This window comes from Mobula birostris, chromosome 15 (genome assembly GCF_030028105.1).
Source record: "Mobula birostris isolate sMobBir1 chromosome 15, sMobBir1.hap1, whole genome shotgun sequence".
NCBI classification, from domain to species: domain Eukaryota; kingdom Metazoa; phylum Chordata; class Chondrichthyes; order Myliobatiformes; family Myliobatidae; genus Mobula; species Mobula birostris.
This window is the reverse complement of record NC_092384.1, coordinates 48787890-48810403: the sequence shown is the minus strand read 5'-3', so window position 1 is coordinate 48810403 and position 22514 is coordinate 48787890. Positions and strand designations below refer to the sequence as shown.

The following is a 22514-nucleotide window of genomic DNA, read 5'->3' as shown; positions in this document are numbered from 1 at the left end:
TGGCAACTAACTGAATCTTCATACTGAAATTCCATCATGAAAAGCTACACCCTATGAAATATGTAATTCTTTTGTCTTTGGATAGTTGGCAGAGTGCACTTATGCAAAATATTAAAAGTTATACCACATTGTATCCTATGTTATTTAGCAGTTTTAAAAATGTAGAATATTTACTTAAAGTTTTAAATGAATGAGCAGTTTAAATACCAAAGCTTTAGGAGGCTATGGATCAAGTGTTGGTACATGTGAGAAGTAAAGATGAGTACTAGATGGTTGTCTTGAATATAGTAGTCAGAAAGGCTTATTTCTGAGCTATATGACTATATAAGTATATATACTTATATCCTAACATCTCCTAACATGCTGTTTTTTTTACAGGGCTATATACTTAGTTACATTGCAAGAACTCACAAGAAAGCCCTACATTACATGTGGCGAATTTTATCCTAAAACTTCTTGTAGACTCTGAGGTTAAAAGATAAATTACCATTCAGGGTGTCCGTGTGCACTTTCAAGTGTCGCTCACAGTTTGCCTTTGTTGTAAATGCAGACAAACAGATTAGACATACAAACGGCCTTTCACCTGGGCAATAAAAGAACATCGATCAGTCTGAAAACCAAATCATTGAAAGGAATCACTTTAAAGAAAAGTGAATATGGAATGATGCTGTTCCCATCTCTGCATTTTTACTTTGTGCTTTGATAATATTGCAAATTGGCAATGATTAGCCACAGCCTGCCTATTTAATTCAGTTCATTCTGAATCGATACAGCCAAACAGCAGGAATATATTCCAATTTAACTTCTTTTCTGTGTTATCTCAGCACAATGCAATTGTATATAGATTCTCTTCATTCCCCTCATCCCATTCTCTCCCTATGGTAAAATGTAATAACTTTCGTTGTCATATTGTCTTGCCTCACATCTCAGAATTTTGAGAGGGCAAATGCAGGTGTGAGTATGGTGGGCAACTTGACCATGAGGTCCACAAACAACAACTAAAAGTCTATTAGGTTTACTACACGGCCAGACTCTTGTTTTCTTTAGCATTTCTCTAACACCTCACTTCCCATCTTGAGCCCTATTGCAAAATGGATTTTGCTGCCCCTTGCTAAACTCCTCTAACATGCACACCTGAGTCCAATAGAAATTCTGGACAAATTATACCCAATTCAATGTTTCCAGATTTTCCAATCATTGTGGGGAGAATAAATGGCATTAGTGTAATGCAAAAGTTCCCAACCTGGGATCAATGCTTAACGGTAGGGGTCCACAGCATAAAAGATCATGGGAACCGCTGACGTAATGGATAGCTGATGGTTGCATGGGCTTAGTGAATCACAGGGCATGTTTCCCTGCTCTCTAACCCTCAATATTATGAGAACAATTTGAGCTTTCTGCAACACCATGTTTGTCCACATCAAATGTTCTGCTATTGTTACATTATATTCTTTCTGCCTACGTCATCCATGCATATTTGTACCCTCCCTTCAATCATAAATTGTTTTAATTGGTCTCTCAAACACTATCCAACAATTCTTCTAGAAAAACTTGAATTAAAAAATTGCTGTAGGTAGACGTGATACAGGATTAATCCCTTGGATATGATTCAACTTCCCCGTTTGAAACTAAGGATTTCTTGTCTAAACTGAGGATGTGGCTTCCCTAAGGAAAATGATATCCTGATTATTGATGCATTTCCAGATGTAAACACTTCATTTTTACCAAGAGAAAGCTACAAGTATGAGCTATTCATTGATATTCTTGTTACAATTATAAACATAATTAAAAAAACAAATTTAAATAAAGACTGTATCAAATATAAATATTTCAATATATCAAAGCAAAATGTCCAGGTTTCCTTCAATGTTCAGGTATCAGATCTGTACCATAACACCTCGAATCCTTGGGCATTGCTACGATGAACAGCATCCCACTTGTTGTGCCCACTATGACTAATTTCTCAATGTTTTGACCATCTTTTTCAAACGTAAACACTAATCTGAAAGCAAGGAACTGCAGATTTTGGAAATTCGAAATGAAAACCAGAGAACACTAGAAATACCTAGAAGGCCAGGCAGCTATGTAGAAAGAAACAGAGCTAGCATAACGCTTTACAGCACCAGCGATTGGGGTCCAATTCCCACTGCTGCCTGTAAGGAATTTGTACCTACTCGCCATGACTGTGTAGGTTTCCTCCCACATTCCAAAGGCATACGGTGTAAGCTGTGGGCATGCTACTTTGGCACGGGAAGCACGGCAATACTTGTGGGCTGCCTCCAGCACATTCTTAGACTGTCTTGGTTGGTGACACAAATGATGCACTTCACTGTATGTTTCAATGTTTTGATGCACATGTGACAAACAAAGCTAATCTTTAATTTTCAGTCTGATGAATTTTCGAAGTTCCTCGAACACTAACTGCATCACTCTCCACTGATACTGTCTGATCAGCATTGCTCTAAGCTCTGATCTCAGACTAGCTTTTAAAAACTGCTTGAGAGACTGCTCCACTTGCTGTGAAATTTGTCTGAGATTATGTAAATGTGACTCAGTGTGGAGAGGCTACCTCTGAGAGGGGTGAGTGGTTTTGACCCCAGCATCTGCAGAGTATTTTGTGTTTACCATTGTAAGGTGAGGGCTAAGGGCTGGAAACTGGATGGCATGGATTGCTGATGGGCTGATAGTCACTGCTTCTCTCCGTTTCATGGCACAGCTCAATATTCCTGACCCAAACATTTCTTTTTAGCCCTGAACTCAAAAGTGCTTGGGGAAGCTACGTACAAAGAAGACAGTGGCAAAGTGTCAACACAACCAACATGTGGCGATGAGGGAGACAGTAGGTTTGGAGAGGTTTGTGAACACCTGGAAGAGACGTTCCCTGTCTCTAGCAATGGATGGCATACCGTGCCCGTCAGAAAACAACTCCAAGCTTCACACCTCACAATACACCAACATGCAGTAACAAAGAGGGCAGGAATTCACACCAGGTTTCTGGCACAACACGAGTGAATGCCTTTGAGGAACACGGGGTACCTACCGGCGAGTGCTCAAATTGGAGAGCACAGCCACAATCATGAATCGGTACTCTGTGGGCAGTCCTAAGCAGAGTACCAGAGTATAAAGAAAACACTAAAATATTGATACCTACAAGAATTTTCTTTTAAAATTTAACAAGTTTCAGTTGGGGGAATAAGGTTCAGGAACTCTGTGATGAATGAATGACTTGCATCAGGTTACAGGATTGTGCCAGCTTTCTCTGCTCTTAAACACAGCTCCATTTGATGCATCTTACAAGATTGCCATAGCAATCCTTACTAAGGGATAGCAATTTTTTCCAAAACTGCTAAGTTGAATTTTCAAATCAAATTTAATTTGGGTGAACAATATTTGAGTGTTTTACATCATTTCATTTAGAATTTAGATGAGTTCAGGATTGACTGTTGTTCAGCCTGAGAGCCCAGCTCAAATTCGGAAGCTTAAGATCTCGGGGCTCTGGATATGGGCAGATTGAGGGTCGGTGTCACAGCAGGAGACCTGTGTGTCATTGGGGGAGTCTGGATATCTGCTGTGGGCCTGAAGACCCAAGATCTTTGCAATCTTCGGGCACAGAGCTCGATAAAAGCAACGTAACGGACTTTTAGCATCGTAAACCAGCGAGTTGTTTGTTACGTCTCCCGGCTCGCTGGGAAAATGGAGACACCTTTTTCTCCCTTATTAGGGAGAGAGAGAAGCTGCAGTATGTTGAATGCTAGGTGTAACGCGAAGTCTTTGGGGTAACTGCAAGTCTGTCTTTGCTACTGCTCTGCTCATGGTTGAGTGCTTGGTGATGGTGCCGAAACCTGTTTTTTTTTGCCGGTGCGGGGGGTGGGGAGGGGGAATTGTCGCTCGCTGCCACTTACATGCGGGAGGGAGAGGAGCTGTGGAGGGGACTTTGGGGCTCTTACGTTTATCTGATGTTCACTCTTTGAGGCATTTCTCTGTCTTCATGGATGTTTGTGAAGAAAAAGCATTTCAGGATGTATATTGTATACATTTCTCTGACATTAAATTGAACCTTTGAACCTTTGACTGCTAATTCTTCCTTGTCAGATTTTCTACTTTTAGTGGTGAAATCTTTAAACTCTTTTCATGAACACTGTTCGGGCAATTGTAATTCCACCAAGGAGTGAAGCAAGAGAGCACAGTTTTGATTTCTGTAATGGCACAATTGATACATGGGGAGAGATTAAACAGACTAAACTTATTGTTTCTTGAGGTTAGAAGTGTGAAGGGTAATGTCATGGAATCATATAAAATTCATAAGGAGCTTGATAGGAAGCTGGTGCTTCCTCTTGGCTGGCACGTCTCAAAACAGAGGGAATGGTCTCAAAATGAGGTCTTCAGAGATGAGATAAGGAGCTCTTTCTTTACCCAGACAGAAGTGAATTTATGGAGCTCTCTACCCACGAGGACAATGGACATTCAATCACTGATTATATTTTTAGCTATTAAGAGAAACAAGGGACATGGGGAGGGAATATTATTGCAGGAAAGTGGAGCTGAGGTAAAAGGTCAGTCATGATTTTGTGAACGATTAAGCAGGCACCAGTGTCTAAATGTTTGACAATTTGTTACATTCCCATATCTATACCAGATGCCATCAACTTAGACACCTGTTCACAGGAAAGAACTCAATAATCTCTGCATTTTCTTCCTGGAATATTATTATTATTATTTGTGGGCACAGCAAGTGCACACAAAATTACCAGATAATCTTGGTTATGTTGATAGATGGAAAAAATGTTGATCAAGAACTGGGAGAATAACTCTGCTGTGCTGTATAATATCGCCATGGTTTATTTTTATACCCATCCAACAGAGGGACAGCTTAACAATTTAAAACTTCATTCATCAAATGGCACCTTCAACAGTCAAGCTGTGCTAAATTATTTTTACAAAGAGCTCTGTGGCTGACTAGAATTAGATATCTATGAAAAGACAATTACTGAACATTAAATGAGTAAGAAATAAGATTTAAATTTTAAAATATCTCACAAATACAATAGTTGATGGAAACTATTTGTGGACAGTTTTGGAAAAGTATGGCCCTGCATGTCCGTACGTATCTGGGAGCAATTTCATGAGTATCATATGAACATGGAAGTCAATGGCATGATCTGTAGTTTGCTGTCGTTTGCTGAATGCACTCTTGTACAAGGTTGCGATGGTTCCCTGACATTTATAGTGGGGTGTTCATGGGAATACCCTGTACCAAGTTAGATGGCGAAAAAGGGGCTAACATATACACAAGTAAACTGTAAATACTTCTAATACTTTTTAATATGTTGTTTTGTACAACCAAGACATTTAATTTTACAAATCTTAAATATTTGACAAGTATGACAATTCTGGTTAAGGAGATGATGTAGGTGGGGCTTGCTCTGCCACCCAGGTGAAGTCATTACATTACATTCTTTGATGATCGGGCTTGCATCCCCCACCTTCCCCAAATTCCCATGAACAGATGATAGTTAAAAGGAAAGTAAATCACTAGTTCTGCCTGAGCTTCACAATAGGTCAATGGTAAGCACAGTTCCACATTGGGTCAATGCCACAAAAGTTTCTATTGAAAAATAGGTAAATTGGAATTAATTTTATTATTTTAATTGTTAAAAGTGTGGATTCAGAAATTCTTTTACTGAATGATAACAAAATTGGATTAATTGTTTCAAATACTGTTAATGTTTAACTTCATATGGTATAATTTAACCATTTGACTTTATTTAGAATACAGGAAACTACATTATTCACAAAATCAGGAATGATTACTATGAAGACAGCATAAAAATTAAAAGGGACTTAAAATGTGTTTACTGTTGTGTACTAACTGCAATCTAGTAACACTTAGAAAATAAATTAAAGACAAGCATAACGCTAGCTTTAAATCTAATATATTATTATACGAAACACTCAATCCTTTCAGGAAATCAGTGTAATCCAAAGCACGGATTGGCTGCTTGTGAGAGAATTCTCAGTCATTCGGAATGTGACTGCCATTTTCTGATCTTTATTCATTAATCCCAGTATATTCCAGTGACCGTGGAGCCACCATGGGTTGCCAGAGTCTATGCCTCTCACTTATACTGGACATATGTCAAGCGCACTAATAAACCTGTATTTGGAATTTGGAATTTATGCTGTATTTTGGTCATTTTTAAATGGTCTAATTTACTGCATGCATTACAGACACAGCTAGCATCCTTCATTTCCTAAAGCAAACAAATTCTGGTTTGATAAAAATTCCCTGCCTGTCATTTTTGACTAGGCACGATCTGGCAGATTTCAAGTTGCAAAACTGCACAACAAACAATTTCATACTATCAATATGGAATAAAAGTACCCATTTCCTCACATTAACTAAGTGATCAGATTAGGTCTGCAATCTGGCTCCTTGACAGCACTGCTACTGGATCCATTTCAAAATGAAGCCTACTGAGTGAAAAGAACTTATTCACTGATGCAAGGCAACTTACCACTGTGACTACGCACATGAATCTCCAGTGAACTAGCACTGGGACAGCTTTTGTTACATTGTGGGAAGGGACATATGCGCTCGTGTGGGGATGGTTCCTTCAGTTTGTCTTCCTTGGGTGTGGATGGAGACTTCTGTCGACTGGCACAGTAGTACATCAAGTGAGCCTGAAGGTTCCTTTCACTCCGATACCAAATCCCACAAGATTTGCAAGGGAAGATGTCCTCTAGAATAATCACATTTAAAATAAATATTCAGAGGTAGCATGAAGACTACAAATTAAGCAGGTAATTAAATTTGTTTCTGATTGATTGTTTTTTTTTGTATTCTCCTGGTATTCTGAACCCAGAAACAGGACAAGCAAGTACAATGCAATATAAGATACCAATTAATGTTAAGTTCTTATCAGATGTGAGAAAATATCCTGTGCCACAAATATCCTATTCATTCTACATTCCAAGTAGATAGGCCACAGGAAGTTCAGGTAAGTGAATCCAGGATTGAACAGCATGTCATATGAGGAGTGTTTGATGGCTCTAGGCCTATATTCACTTGAATTCAGAAGAATAAGTAGTAACCTCATCAAAACCTATTGAATGGTGAAAGGCCGTGATAGAGTGGGTTGGAGAGGATGTTTCCTATGGTGGGAGAGTCTAAGACCAGAGGATACAGCCTCAGAATAGAGGGGCATCCTTTTAGAATGGAGATGAGGAGGAATTCCTTTAGTCCGAGAGTGGTGAATCTGTGGAATTTGTTGCCACAGGCAGCAGTGGAGGACAAGTCTTTATGCATATTTAAGGCAGAGGTTGGTAGATTCTTGGCTGGTCAGGGCATGAAGGGAAATGGGAAGAAGGTAGAAGATTGGGGCTGAGAGGAAAAATGGATCAGCCATGATTGAATGGTGGAGCAGACTCAATGGGCCCAATGTCCTAATTCTGCTCCAATATCTTATGGTCTTATGTTGGCCTTATGTAATGACTGGAATTCAATTCAATAACAGATGATCTTATTGATATACTAGATGGACCAGGCAGATACGGAGAAGATGTTTGCCCTCTAAGGTGAATCTAAACATAGAGGATGTACATGTTCAGAATAAGATATGGCCAATATAATTAAATGATGAATAGCAATCTCTTCTATTGGAGGATCATGAATTGTTAGGTATTTACAAAACAGGGAGCTGTAGAGACCATATAATTAAATGTTTTTTTAAGCCAGAACAGATAATTAGTGTAAAAGGGAGTCAAGTGTGAAGGAAAGCAGAAAGGAATGTGGAATCAAGTCCAACGTTAGAATAGCCATGATTTTATTTAAAGGTTTAGCAGGTTTGAACACTACATCACCTACCCGAGATTCTATTTCTATAAATTCAGACTTAAATGAGGAAGGGAAAGAAAGAAAAGCACTGGGTAAGGTATTTCATATTCAACACCTTATCCATACTTTAATTAGTTTTCTAACTTTCCCTGCTGAAATTTTTACCAAATTCCAGAACTTCTACTCATCCAGATTACTGTTTCAGTATCAAAAGATTGCAGACTATTGAAGGCAGCATTTCTTAGGACATTAAATCAAAATATTAAGGCAACAATAATCAGACATCAAGAATAATTATATTTTAGTTAAGCTTTCCTGCTAAACATTAAAACACTATACGAATATGTCAACCACAGCAATCACAGATTTTATTTTTATTTTACTGTAACTTACTGTTGACGACTGCGGTGGCTAATATTGCAGCCATTCCTGCCTGCTGGGGAAGCAGCTGGATGTCTGAATGCATTGAAGCTGGATACGTGGCTGCCTGCTCTGAGCCCTCTGCCGACTCCGCTGGCTCCACCTTAACACTGAGATTCAACACAGGAGTTTGGGTACTCTGTTCTGAAGGATCAACAGTTGCTTTTAAACATTCCCCTTCTACGATGGGCTTTGTGGTTTTGCACCAGATCTGATCATCTGTAGGAGAATACAGTATGCTTCTGTGAAATAAATTCTAAAAGCTTTTAACCATGCTGCTACCGAACGAACACAAAACACAGTCATGATTCCATAATCTGCAGCAAGTTACTCCCAAGAAATGCACAAATACTCTACAAACAGAATTATGTTTTAACAACTTACAAAGATAATTTTCTTTTTACGTTAAAACTTGTAAATTTGTTTTCCTTAGTTTCCACATTAAGACTCATTTCACCTTTACTGACTCACTATCAGCTGTTCTTTTCTTCTCAAAACATTTTTTTAAGAACATGGCCAAAAGTTTTTTTTTCCCCACAACTTTGTTACCTTTTGCTTCCCGATTTCACTCTGAAAATTTAAGATTATATTTCAAATAGTATTTCCTCATCCAGATTATCCAAACAGGAGAAAAAGCTTTTCCATATTTACTATAAAACCAAAACTACAGTTATGTAACAGTAATTTGTACATTGCAGCAATGAAAATTTCCAAGATCCAATTACACAGATTGCTAAAGTTATTGAATACCAACCTCAGGAAAAATGCACTTATAACCTCAATCTTTAAGAATTCTAAGGTCAAAATACCCTCTCTGAAGTTTGGTATAACTAAGAATAAAAATTATATTCCAGTTTCCTTGACATAAAGGTGATATCTATAATTATTATCTTTAGTCCCTCTGTAGACTAAACCTATGACTCTGTGTTGGTTAGCTCTAACGGCCGTCTAAAAATTTGCTGATGACACTATTGTCTTGGCAGAATCATAGAAGATGACAAGGAAGCATACAGGAGGGGTATGAGGTGTATTGTAGGGTAGATGCAAGCAGGCTTTTTCCACTGAGATTAGGTGGGACCTCAACCAGACACCATGGCTTAAGAGTGAAAGGTGAGAAGTTTAAGGAGAACATGAAGGGGAATTTCTTCACTCAGAGGGTCATGAGAGTGTGGAATGATCTGCCCCAGCCAAGTGGTGCATGCGAGCTCAAATTCAACGTTTGAGAGAACATGGATAGTAGGGGTATGGAGGACTATGGTCCTAGTACAGGTCATTGGGAGCAGGCAGTTTAGTTGGTTTTGCCATGGACTAGATGGGCCAAAGGGCCTGTTTCTGTCCTGACTCTATGACTATGACTCTAGACATTAGATACCGTAGACCAGTTGGCTGAGTGATGTCATAACAGCAATCTTGCACTCAAACATCATCAAAACTAGAAACAGACTGTGGACTTTAGGAAGGGGAAGGCAGGCAAATCAACAGCATTGTCTCATTAAAGCACCCGTGGTGGAACGGATGAACAGCATCAAGTCCCTGGGTGTCAACATCTAGGCCAAGCACATAAGCGCAATCATGAAGGAGGTCTGGCACATTTCTACATTCTTAGATGTTTAAGGAGATTCAGCAGGTCATCAAAGACTCTGATAGAGCTCTAAAGTTGGGCACTGGATTTCCTGCACATCTGTAAATGTTCATCGCCTAGTATGAACACTCCAACGCACAGGACTATTACAGGCTACAGAGAGTGGTAACTCAGCCAGTTCCATCATTGCTCCTCCCACCCCCTCAAGGATATCAACAAGAGGCGACATCTCAGGAAGCCGACATCCACTGATAGGACCCACCGCCTGGGTCATGCCCTCTTCTTATTGTTGTCCTCAGGCAGGTGATGGAGGACCCTGAAGATTCATGCCAAAAGGTTCAATAACAGCTCCCCCCCCCCCCCCCCCACCGGCATCAGGTTCCTGAAATGACTTGTAAAAACCTACTTCCTACTTGGACTATATTTCATTCGACTCACTAATGTCAATATGTTTATGCTTGTTTATTCATGCAATTTATGCATAATTTATGCTAATTTGTGTAATTTATATTGTCATATTTATAATATACTGTGCAGCTGCTGCAAAAAGCGTCTATAGACCATGACAATAAACCTGGTAGCGTCTATAGACCATGACAATAAACCTGAAGTTGAATCTGTGCACATAGAAAGATAATTGTGATAAAGCAAAGCAATTTATCTTAATGTTCTTAATTAGATTTAGGACTGTGAGTTGTTCAGAATTAAACTGTTTTTCAATGACACTTACAACCACTTCAATTCAAAAGGCTTTGACAATAGCTGGTGGTCAAGGGCTATTTGAGTATACTGGGGTAAGATTCTACTCATAGCCCACTCTGCCTCACATGACAACTACCAGTATATAAATCAACTCGGCTGGTCCCCATCGGGTTAAGAGTGGGCAGTTGCTGCAGCTGCTGTGCAGTGAGCCAACTTCAGGACAATCTAGCCCATGACGTCAACACGCAAAATAGTCTTGAACATAGCAGAACTCAAAGATTAGCTCTAATATCCCCCACATTAGTAATTGATGTATTCAAGTACATTGAGCGGCTTAGCAACTAAGCCCAGCGAAGCCATTTCTACCGACAGGAGAAGGGGCAAAAGCATGTTACTGGCACCTCAGAACCAGTCGCTTCGGGCAGATGGAGCTCATCAGCTATGGTTGGCAGCTGATCTAGGAGAAGGAAAAATCTGATCTCAAACTCCGCCGCCTTGCGGCTGTACCCACTCATGCGGAAGGCTTTGGGAGTGAGCCCCGAGGACAAATCCGGAGCTGGAGTCCCTAAGGCAGTCCGACATGGATTTCAATGGCGACTGGCAACTCTGGAGACACTGTAGATGCCAAACGGTATTGGTCTCTGCCGTTCTAATGGATTTATCAGCTGCATGGAGAAGGGCAGCCTGCTGCATGGGCAACACTTGCTGTCCACATTGTACTGCTCTAGCTTGCATTATCAGGTAGACAGCAAGAATGCAATATTCAGGGTCAAACCCGACCGAAGGAGTGCCCCCCACTAAAGCATAAAAATGAACCACTTTTGCTTTTAGCTTCCAGAACATGAAGTCCTTTTGCAAAGCCTGGAACATTCTGTGTTCTGCACTGTGTGGATAAGCAGCTACATTGGTGCTCATCTATTACCGGAATGTACCAGCGACAAAATGTACAATTACAAATGCAATTAATACAATAAAAGTAATCGATTAAACTGCTGACGATAAAAAATGAAAACATTGGGTTCTAGTTAATTTTGTTCATCAGCTCAAAGACACAAATTATGAATATAGACATTTAATGCTGAAAAAAAATTACGATTGCATGGAAGAAAACTATAAAGCATCGATATAAGTTATTGGCAGAAAGCATCTTGAGGGTGCTCATGTTAGCCACAATAGCAGACAGCAGGAACCTAGTTGCGAACAAGGTTTAAGCTGCTTTGCTGTGGGGCAGGGCCAGGAGAAACACAGAAGTCAGGGTATGTTGAAAGGAGGGGAAAACAGAGACAAGATCAAGGAAAGATGAAAGTAAGGGAAGAAAGAGGAGAACCACAGATTGTGGGGAGGCAGCGATCTGGTGAGGAGCAGATACATGGCAGACTGAAATGCCTATAGCAATGGATCAACCAGGGAGTAAGAAACGGCAAACACTATGCCACATGGACCAAGCAACAATATGAAAACACTACAACTATACAAAATTACAGCCAGACCACATCACACACAAATTTTCAATTAGGAATATTTTAATCTGAAATATTTTCTACCAATGTGAAACCCTACTCCTGCACAAAGAATACATTGTTTTTTCCCCCAAAACATCGTGACTGGAAATTTATGTTAGCAAACAAGGACCAAGTGTTTACATAAATTAAGGGATCTGTGGTGAGACAGTGCTTTTATAATAGGGAAGGAGAATGCATTCATGGGGAGCCGTGAGGGACAGAACTTTCTATTCAAAGTGGCATCCTGAGGCAAATGTTTAGCAAGAAGTTGTGTTGGGAGGGGGAGTCCATCTTCAAAGATGCTGACCTTGATTGGCTGAGGAACAAGGGAAACAAACTGCTTTCCAGTTCAAATAGCCTTCTTAATTGATGAAGGATTAATGAGAGCAGACCAAATCTCTACCACTCCATTTTAAATAAAGTAGAAAATTAGTTGTCTTTTTTTCCCTAAATAATTTCTTATCAGCCTGCTGACTGAGAAACACATTCGGCTTTAAGGAGAAACGGGAGGCTGGTTTGCCTGGAACCACACCGTGGTCATCTGTCATGTCATCCACACCTATAGTTCCTGGATGTGAAGACCCTGAACAAGCTAGCACTCTGCAACCAATTGGAACTGGTGAGAAGAAGCTGATCCTATGCCAAGTAGGCCCCAGGTAGCATATATAATCAAAGGGATCACACACAAACTTTAGAATTAGTGACCGTCGCTCTAATGAGTCATACCAGCCCCCGCTGTTCATAAAATTAAGGGATACAAGTATATCTGGACCCTCTCTTCAGCACATCACTCTCTTGTCACTGAGCTCAAAGGCAAGTCCACTGTCTGAGGTCTGATTGTTGGCTTCTGACTTTCAGGATGTTTTGGACATGTGTAACAGGCAGACGTGCTCTCTGTGAGAATTTGAGGCATGAACTTTTCCCTTCAGCTATCAGCTAGCAAGTCTTAGAGCTTGAAGTCTTAGGGAGATAACATTTGATAAATTTCACCATGCAAATAAAAAACTTTTTTTTTCTATGGGAACCACTATGGCATAGTAATGCAACTACAACAGCAAAATGACCACAGACAGTTTTATTCTGATAAATCATTATTAAAATCCTTCTAACAGACATCACATTATTGCCACTAATGAAATTACAGCTCAGGGCATCTGAGTTTGGAGTTCAATTCTGGCATCCTCTGTATGGAGTTTGTAAGTTCTCCCTGTGAATGCATGCCTTTCCTCCGGGTGCTACGGTTTCCTCCCACAGTTAATGTACCAGTTAGTAGGTACATTAACTGGTCATTGTAAATTGTCCTGTGATTAGGCTAGGTTTAAATAGATGGGTTACTGGGTGGTGTGGTTCATTGGGCCAGAAAAGTCTCTTCCATGCTGTATTTCTACATAAATAAACAGTGGTTGTATGTTTTTTTGTTCTCTGTAGGTCTGAACAGAAATCTTATTAAACAATAAGGAATCTAATATCCATTTTGTTAAATAGTTCTATAATCAAATTGAATCTATACTTCTTGTACATTTATATGATGTTTATACTTTAAACATTCAAATTGTGCTATTTATTTATTGCTGAAGCCGATTTCCTGTTCACAAAATGGTATCATTTTAATATTCTCCTGTGTCACTACTACCTTTTTATAAAGCACAGGATTATTTCTTTGAAATTTATTTTTATATATTGTCTTTCATAAAGCATTCTTCATGACATTGGCAATATGGTACACTGGCCTGTGGGTTATTATTGGAACAAAAAAGCTTCTCAATTCCTAAGGTCCACTGATTACACGGGGTAATTTCTCAGTCCATCAGGTCAGGGACCTTGTCTCCAGCTCTGAAAGTCTGCAGTGTGGACTACAACCTTGAAAATATAAACCAAGTACAGTTGTTAAAAACCTCCTGGTGGTACACCATGGGTGATCTTGGTCTGTTAAGCTTACTTGGTAAAATTAATGGGATAGAGAGTTAATTTCCCAAAGCTCGACTCCTGAAACTGGTCCAACATAGTTTTGCCTCCCTAAAGAGGCAATACATATTCTGATTAAATATTGGTTGCAGGAACTACCATGCTGCAGGAAAAATAGTAGGCCTAGAAAATGTTAGTTTCACCATTTGGGGGTTTCTCCTTTATAGAAGCCCTGTCACAACACATCTAATTTATGTCAGGAGGTAACCAAATTCAGAAAAAGGAATTAAATGGCTATCAGCTTCACAGAAACAAGTGTACTGCCCTATTTATTTATGTGACATAGCAGTGCCAGAATACCAACCACAGCTCAAAGCAATCTACCTCTGAGTTTCAGGTTCAGGTAATGCTGTGCTGGCCTAGCTCAGTACTTTACTGAGGACAGTTTGACTCGGTATCGGCAGGTAGAGACTGTGCCGAACTGACACTTCACTAGGAACTGGGCATGGGAATTGAGCAAGGGTTGAAGCATGATTTTGAATGTTGATCTTAAGGTTGGCCTGGTATTAACAACAGGATTTGATACTTGTCAAGAGACCGGACAGAGAACAGTGGCCAGGCTTTGATGAGGTTTCAGATAGACAGGGGAGCTGTGGGTCTTGGAGTTTACAAGGAATGTTTAACACCTTCAGAGTACTTTACAGTTTGGCTCAGTGCTGGTGGCAGGACGTGATACTTGGTGAAGGAGTCCAACTGTTACTTTGTTTGGAGCTTGGGGAGCTTATCCTTGGATATTAATCCATGCTTGTCCCAATACCACAGTCAGGTCGAGGGCTTCTCCAGGGATTGGATAGAGAACGTGCCTAGGGCTGGGGAGCAGCTTTCTCAGGGCTGGAATCATTTGTCTGAGTTCAACTGTGATCACATAATGGGTGGCAGCAAATCTTTTCACAGGCTCAGAATGTGGAGGTGGACATCAACCCCAACTCTGTGTCAGTGTCTGGGTGTGATGTTCTGCAAATGTCTGCAGGCTGTCAGGTATGGGAATCAGTATGGGTCCCTAGATTAGGGAAAGATTCAGATTGGCTCTGGTGGAGTTAGGTTTGGCTTTAATTTTGATCCATATCAGGCTGTCGTAACACAGCACTGCAGGCCTACAACAGATGTATAAATCCTCAGAAAAAATAAACAGAAAATGCTAAACACACTCAACAGCTCTTACAGGACCCATGCAAAGAGAAACAGAGTTAACATATAACGTCAAACACTTTACATCGGGAGCCAATACGTCAGTAGAGAAGGCGGTGAGAGGGAAAGACAGGATAAAGGGAATATATTTGGTATGAAAAACATTTTGGTTTGTATCAGAAATATTACAAGTCTGGTCTCTTTACCCAAGGAATGCAAGAGAGATTAACATTATTGTTTTCTGTGATGAGAGGTTTGCCAAATGAGGTTAGATTTGAGTAGATTGAGGTTGTATTCTATTGTCTTCAAAAGGAGAGCAGACCTCACTGAAACATACAAAATTCTTAAAGGATCTCACAGGCTAGATGCAGGAAGACAATTTTACCCTGACTGAAGAGGCACAGTTTTAGAAAAGGGATAAGCCATTTAGGATTCTGAAATTCTTATGTTCTTAAGTAAATAATACCTGAAGGTTAAAAGTGAACTTTATTCTTACTCCTAGATTTGTAAACTTAACTTCTCCCCAATCTACATCTCCTAACTATTGAGCTTTCCCCTAAATGAAGGGGGGTTTTTGTGTTAACTCTTTCTATGAGTTTCATAATTTCTTTACACCTTAATTAAACAGGTCTCCTTTGTTTAGAAATCGAGACCTGTTCCGGCAATATCTTCTCTCAACTATAACTCTCTGGCCGTCTGTGTCAATTCCCTCTGTGTCGTCTCTACCATCCCATTCTGTAGATTTTGCTGGGCCGAATTAGTGTTGCAGGATTCTAGCATGAGCACTCTGCTTTAGCATTATAAGCCTCAGTCAGTAAAAGTAAATATCCTGTATGTCTTCCTCACATTTGTTTATTCACAGAAAAACAAGGGGAATACAAATAAAATGTAAACTTGCAAGGTTACACCCGCTCTTATTATACACTGCATGGGACTTACTCCAAGTCAGTGAGAGTAAATGTCTTAATGCTAGAACATATCGTACTTCCAGTCAAACATATTCTGGTGCTGAAACCTATGGATGAGCAATCTCTTCCCTTCAGATTTTAATTATTGTTGGTGATTTTAAAACAATAGATTAAAAAGTGAATACCAGAAAATGCTGGGTTTAGTCACCAATTCAGGCAGCATATGTGAAGACAGAAACAGGTTTGTTCTTTCATGTCAATAATCTTTCATCATTATCTTTAAATCAATGACCTTTAGGTTACAGGAGGCAAGGTGGGTTGAATAGAACAAATGAGATATCTGTGATAGTGTGAGAGTTAGAAGTGTCCAGGTGATACAACTGCTGTTCATAGCATTTGAGAGAGTGATGAATGCATGTTAATCATAGCTGGTCTGTCTAGAGAAGTGCACAGAGGTCAGCGAAGGCGAAGAGTAGAAAATGCCAAAATAGAGGCGCAGAGCAAATAGTCGCTAGAAATCTGAAATAAAAGGGAATGCTGAAATTAATCAGATGAGGCAGCATCCATGAAGAGATAAAACTGAGCTAATGTTAGAAGTTGGTGACCTCATATCACAAAATTGTCAGTTCTGACACAATACAGGAAAACAATGTTTATCTAAAATTGTTGAATTTAGTACTGAGTCACAAGTACTGATAGACATGCCTAAATGGAAGATGAAAAGCTGTTTCTCAAATTTATTTGGCTTTGGTAGGATCATGCAGGAGGCCAAAGGCTGAGTTCAGGGTTGAGAGGGATAACAAATTACATTGAAAAGTAATTTGAAGCTTAGGGTGACCCTTTCAGACTAAATAGAAATATTCCTTTTCATAACCCTATACTTCTTTCCTGTGTTTCCTTTTCTACGCTTAATCTGTCATTGTTTTAAATATTATGTTAATTCCTAATTAAGTAGCATTTCTTCAGGATGACTAGCTAAGGAAATAAATGGTAGTATTTCCTTCCCAGTCCTGTTCAACACAGCTCCATGCATTCCATCCTACTAATCATAAAGTGACTCTGGGACAGTATATGTGCAATGAATGCACAGACTGTTGTCTACTGAGAACAAAAGCCAACTCAACACCAAATTCAGTCTGAAAGACAGAAAGGTGGAAAGAAAGAATGGATTGAAGGAGAAAATAACAAGCAAGTTAACCTGAAAAGAATAAAATCTACATATGATAATTATGTTTCAATTCACAGCAGTAGGAATGGCAATGATCAATGCCATCAAACTGTTAAGTATTTTTCCAAGTTGAAATGAAAACTTTCTTTGGCAAGTTTAGCTCATTCATAAATGGATAAAGACAAGGATTAAGTTTCTTTGTCATGTACATTGAAACGTACAGTGAAATTCATTGTTTTGCATCAAATCAAGTTTGCAAGGAGTGTGGCCATTGCATGCCCGCTGCTTACTGACCCTAACCCGAACTACATGTTTTTTGGAATGTGGGAGGAAACCGGACCACCCAGAGGAAACCCACGCGGTCACGGGGAGAGCGAACAGACAGCGGTGGGAATCAAACCCCAAACGCTGATTAGTGGCACTGTAAAGCAATTGCACTACTGTGTCGCCTGCAATGTTATATCATTCAAGGGGTTTCAAATGCGAAGAGAGAAAATAACAAGGTATTTCATTGAAGAAAATGGTGCACTGAAATAACAACTTTTTGATGTTTATAGCCAACAGTCCCTTGACCCAGCTGTGCGGTTTTCATATTTAGAATAGAGAGTGCTGTTTGCATCTGATTTTTCAAGAGCAAGATTGATGCTTAAAGCTAATGTTTTGCAGATGCAGATTTGAGAATAGAAAATTCCCTTTTCTGTACACAGGATTACAGAATATTTGGATACAATGGATTCTGGTTAATTCGGCCATTGGTTAATTGGGACAACTTATTTGGGACAACTCTTAAAGAACAAAAAACTAGGTAATGATAGAGATCTAGAAGATTATAAAGCTAGCAGGAAGGAGCTTAAGAATGAAATTAGGAGAGCCAGAAGGGGCCATGAGAAGGCCTTGGTGGACAGGATTAAGGAAAACCCCAAGGCATTTTACAACTATGTGAAGAGTAAGAGGATAATGCATGATTAGGACCAATCAACTGTGACAGTGGAAAAGTGTGTATGGAACTGGAGGAAATAGCAGAGGTACTTAATGAATACTTTGATTCAGTATTCACTACTGAAAAGGATCTTGGTGATTGTAGGGATGACTTACAGCAGACTGAAAAGCTTGAGCATATAGACATTAAAAAAGAGGATGTGCTGGAGTTTTGGGAAAGCATCAAGTTGGATAAGTAACCGGGACTGGACGGGATGTACCCCAGGCTACTGTGGGAAGCAAGGGAGGAGATTGCTGAGCCTCTGGCAATGATCTTTGCATTATCAACGAGGACGGGAGAGGTTCCAGAGGACTGGAGGGTTGCGGATGCTGTTCCCTTATTCAAGAAAGGGAGTAGAGATAGCCCAGGAAATTATGGATCAGTGAGTCTTACTTCAGTGGTTGGTAAGTTGATGGAGAAGATCTTGAGAGGCAGGATTTATGAACATTTGGAGAGATATAAAATGATCCGGAAAAATCAGCATGGCTTTGTCAAAGGCAGGTCGTGCCTTACGAGCCTGATTGGATTTTTTGGGATGTGACTAAACACATTGATGAAGGTAGAGCAGTAGATGTAGTGTATATGGATTTCAGCAAGGCATTTGATAAGGTACTCCATGCAAGGCTTATTGAGAAAGTAAGGAGGCATGGGACCCAAGGGGTTCTTGCTTTCTGGATCCAGAACTGGCTTGCCCACAGAAGGCAAAGAGTGGTTGTAGATGGGTCATATTCTGCATGGAGGTCGGTGACAAGTGGTGTGCCTCAGGGATCTGTTCTGGGATCTCTACTCTTCGTGATTTTCATAAATGACCTGGGTGAGGAGGTTAGTAAATTTGTTGATGACACAAAGGTTGGAGGTGTTGTGGATAGTGTGGAGGGCTGTCAGAGGTTACAGTGGGACATTGACAGGATGCAAAACTGGGCTGAGAAGTGGCAAATGGAGTTCAACCCAGATAAGTGTGAGGTAGTTCATTTTGGTAGGTCAAATATGATGGCAGAATATAATGTGAATGGTAAGACTCTTGGCAGTGTAGAGGATCAGAGGGATCTTGGGGTCCGAGTCCATAGGACACTCAAAGCTGCTACGCAGGTTGACTCTGTGGTTAAGATGGCATATGGTGCATTGGCCTTCATCAACCGTGGCACTGTGTTTAAGAGCCGAGAGGTAATGTTGCAGCTCTATAGGACCCTGGTCAGACCCCATTTGGAGTACTGTGCTCAGATCTGGTCGCCTCACTACAGGAAGGACGTGGAAACCATAGAAAGGGTGCAGAGGAGATTTAGAAGAATGTTGCCCGGATTGGGGAGCATGCCTTATGAGAGTAGGTTGAGCGAACTTGGCCTTTTCTCCTTGGAGCGATGGAGGATGAAAGGTGACCTGACAGAGGTGTACAAGATAATGAAGGGCATTGATCATGTGGGTAGTCAGAGGCTTTTTCCCATGGCTGAAATGGCTAGCATGAGGGGGCATAGTTTTAAGGTGCTTGGAAGTAGGTTCAGAGGAGATGTCAGGGATAAGTTGTTTTTATTTTTACACAGAGAGTGGTGAGTGCATGGAATGGGCTGCCGGAGGCAGTGATGGAGGCGGAAATGATAGGACCTTTTAAGAGACTCCTGGATAGGTATATGGAGCTTAGAAAAACAGAGGGCTTTGGGTAAGCCTAGGTAGCTCTAAGGTAAGGACATGTTCCGCACAGCTTTGTGGGCTGAAGGGCCTGTATTGTGCTGTAGGTTTTCTCTGTTCTATGTTCTAACAAAAACTAATTGATAAAATAGCCAGGATTCCCTTCATTTATTTGGGACAGGAGACTGTTGAACAGTTTCTTACTAGCGTCATTCGCATGCACTTGTGCAGCCGTTAGACCCTTTGCTGTGCGTAGAGCCACCAGTTTATAAATAGAGTCAGTTCTGTGTGTTTGTGTTCAAAAAGCAGTGATTTTTGTCACTGATAGTTGGTGAGAAATAAGCGGTCAGGCAATTCAGAACTTTTTTTGCTCATTGTGGTTTCAAGTGGAAGGGCATTCAGGACATCACCAACTACTGGACAACACCACCTGCCTGTGCTGGTCATGCCTCCCTCCCAGATGCGTTGAACAACTTCAACGCTCATTTTGAGGCGGAAAACGACGTGTTGGCCTTCCAGCCTTCCTCCAAATGACCAGGTGCTGTGTCTTATCGTGGCCGGTGCGAGGAGAACCCTATGCAGGGTCAACCCACAGAAGGCTGCTGGACCAGACAATATTCCTGGCAAAGTACTTAGAGGATGTGTAGACCAGCTAGTAGATATTCTCACTGACATCTTCAACATCTTCCTGAGCAGCGCCGTCGTTCCTACGTGCTTCAAGGCCGCAACCATCGTCCCCGTGCCGAAGAAGTCTTCAGTGTCCTGCCTCAACGACTACCATCCCATCGCACTCACATCCACCATCATGAAGTGTTTCGAGAGGCTTGTCATGAAGCACATCAAGACCCTGCTGCCCCCCTGCAGTTCACATACCTCCCAACCGTTCAACAGACGACACCATTGCCATCACCCTCCACCTGGCCCTAACCCACCTGGACAAAAAAGACACTTACGTTCAAATGCTGTTCATAGACTTCAGTTCAGCATTCAACCCAATCATTCCTCAGAAACTGATTGGAAAGCTGAGCCTACTGGGCCTGAATACCTCCCTCTGCAACTGGATCCTAGACTTCCTGACTGGGGGACCTCAGTCAGTCCGGATTGGAAGCAGCATCTTCAACACCATCACACTGAGCACGGGGGCCCCCCAGGGCTGTGTGCTCAGTCCACTGCTGTTCACTCTGCTGACCCACAACGGTGCTGCAACACACAGCTCGAACCACATCATCAAGTTTGCCGTTGACACGACCATGGTGGACCCCATCAGCAAGAACGATGAGTCAGCATACAGAGAGGAGGTGCAGCGGCTAATGGACTAGTGCAGAGTCAACAACCTGTCTCTGAATGTGAACAAACAAAAGAGATGGTTGTTGACTTCAGGAGGACACGGAACGACCACTCTCCGGTGAACATCGACGACTCCTCCATTGAGATCGTTAAGAGAGCACCAAATTTCTTTGAGTTCACCTGGTGGAGAATCTCACCTGGTCCCTCAACACCAGCTCCATAGCCAAGAAAGCCCAGCAGCGTCTCTACTTTCTACGAAGGCTGAGAAAAGTCCATCTCCCACCCCACATCCTCACCACATTCTACAGAGGATGTATCGAGAGCATCCTGAGCAGCTGCATCACTGCCTGGTTCAGAAATTGCACCATCTCTGATCGCAAGACCCTGCAGCGGATAGTGAGGTCAGTTGAGAAGATCATCGGGGTCTCTCTTCCCGCCATTAGAGACATTTACACCACACGCTGCATCCGTAAAGCAAACAGCATTATGAAGGACCCCATGCACCTCTCATACAAACTCTTCTCCCTCCTGCTATCTGGCAAAAGGCACTGAAGCATTCGGGCTCTCACGACCAGATTATGTAACAGTTTCTTCCCCCAAGCCATCAGACTCCTCAACACACAGAGCCTGGACTGACACCAACCTACTGCCCTCTACTGTGCCTATTGTCTTGTTTATTATTTATTGTAATACCTGCACTGTTTTGTGCACTTTGCACAGTTCTGGGTAGGTCTGTAGTCTAGTGTAGTTTTTGTGTTGTTTTACGTAGTTCAGTGTGGTTTTTGTATTGTTTCATGTAGCACCATGGTCCTGAAAAAAGTTGTCTCGTTTTTACAGTGTACTGTACCAGCAGTAATGGTCGAAATGAAAATAAAAAGTGACCTGACTCAACTCGAAGAATTCAGACTTGGCAATGCTAGAAATGGCCAGGAGTGTGATTTCACTACTTCATCAAGTTAGGAACCATGAAGAATTTGAAGGTAACAACAATCTTCTTGAAATGAAAACATTGTATGAAGGCAGCATGAAGATATTTGCACTGATTTTGTTCGTTTACAGATAGTCAGAAGAACACGGCAACATACACTGGATAAGTTCCTCTGTTGATAACTATTAGGAACTATTAGTTTTATAGTCATATAATTGTATTGGTAGTGTTCTAATTTGTTCTGTATTTCATTTAAATAGATAATTGTTATTCAAGTAAATGGTAGATCATCTTTTTTTAAAATACTTTTTTTAAGCATTTCCATGAAACCACTAATTGGGTAGCCACTTAATTGGGTCAAAATGTACTGATCCCAACGTGTCCCAATTAATCAGAATACACTGTGTCCTTGCTTAATTAAACGAAAACTGCCCATTTTCCAAGCAGGAGACATGATAAATTTAAAACAAAATTATATTAAAAATCTA

The 22514-nt window shown here is 40.8% G+C and overlaps 1 protein-coding gene across 3 annotated transcripts in view; it reads right to left on the bottom strand.

Annotated features, from left to right (window-relative positions):
* The window catches only part of zfpm1 (zinc finger protein, FOG family member 1), a 215345-nt gene that overhangs the window by 12708 nt on the left and 180123 nt on the right, over positions 1–22514 (bottom strand). For 2 of the 3 annotated variants that reach the window (XM_072279737.1, XM_072279738.1), the window contains exons 6-8: positions 8228–8473; positions 6516–6740; positions 488–583 (exon numbers count right to left, since the gene is read on the bottom strand). In XM_072279737.1, the coding sequence (XP_072135838.1) occupies positions 488–583; positions 6516–6740; positions 8228–8473 (567 nt within the window). The remainder of the gene's footprint in view (positions 1–487; positions 584–6515; positions 6741–8227; positions 8474–22514) is intronic. The other variant, XM_072279739.1, reaches the window with a different exon arrangement.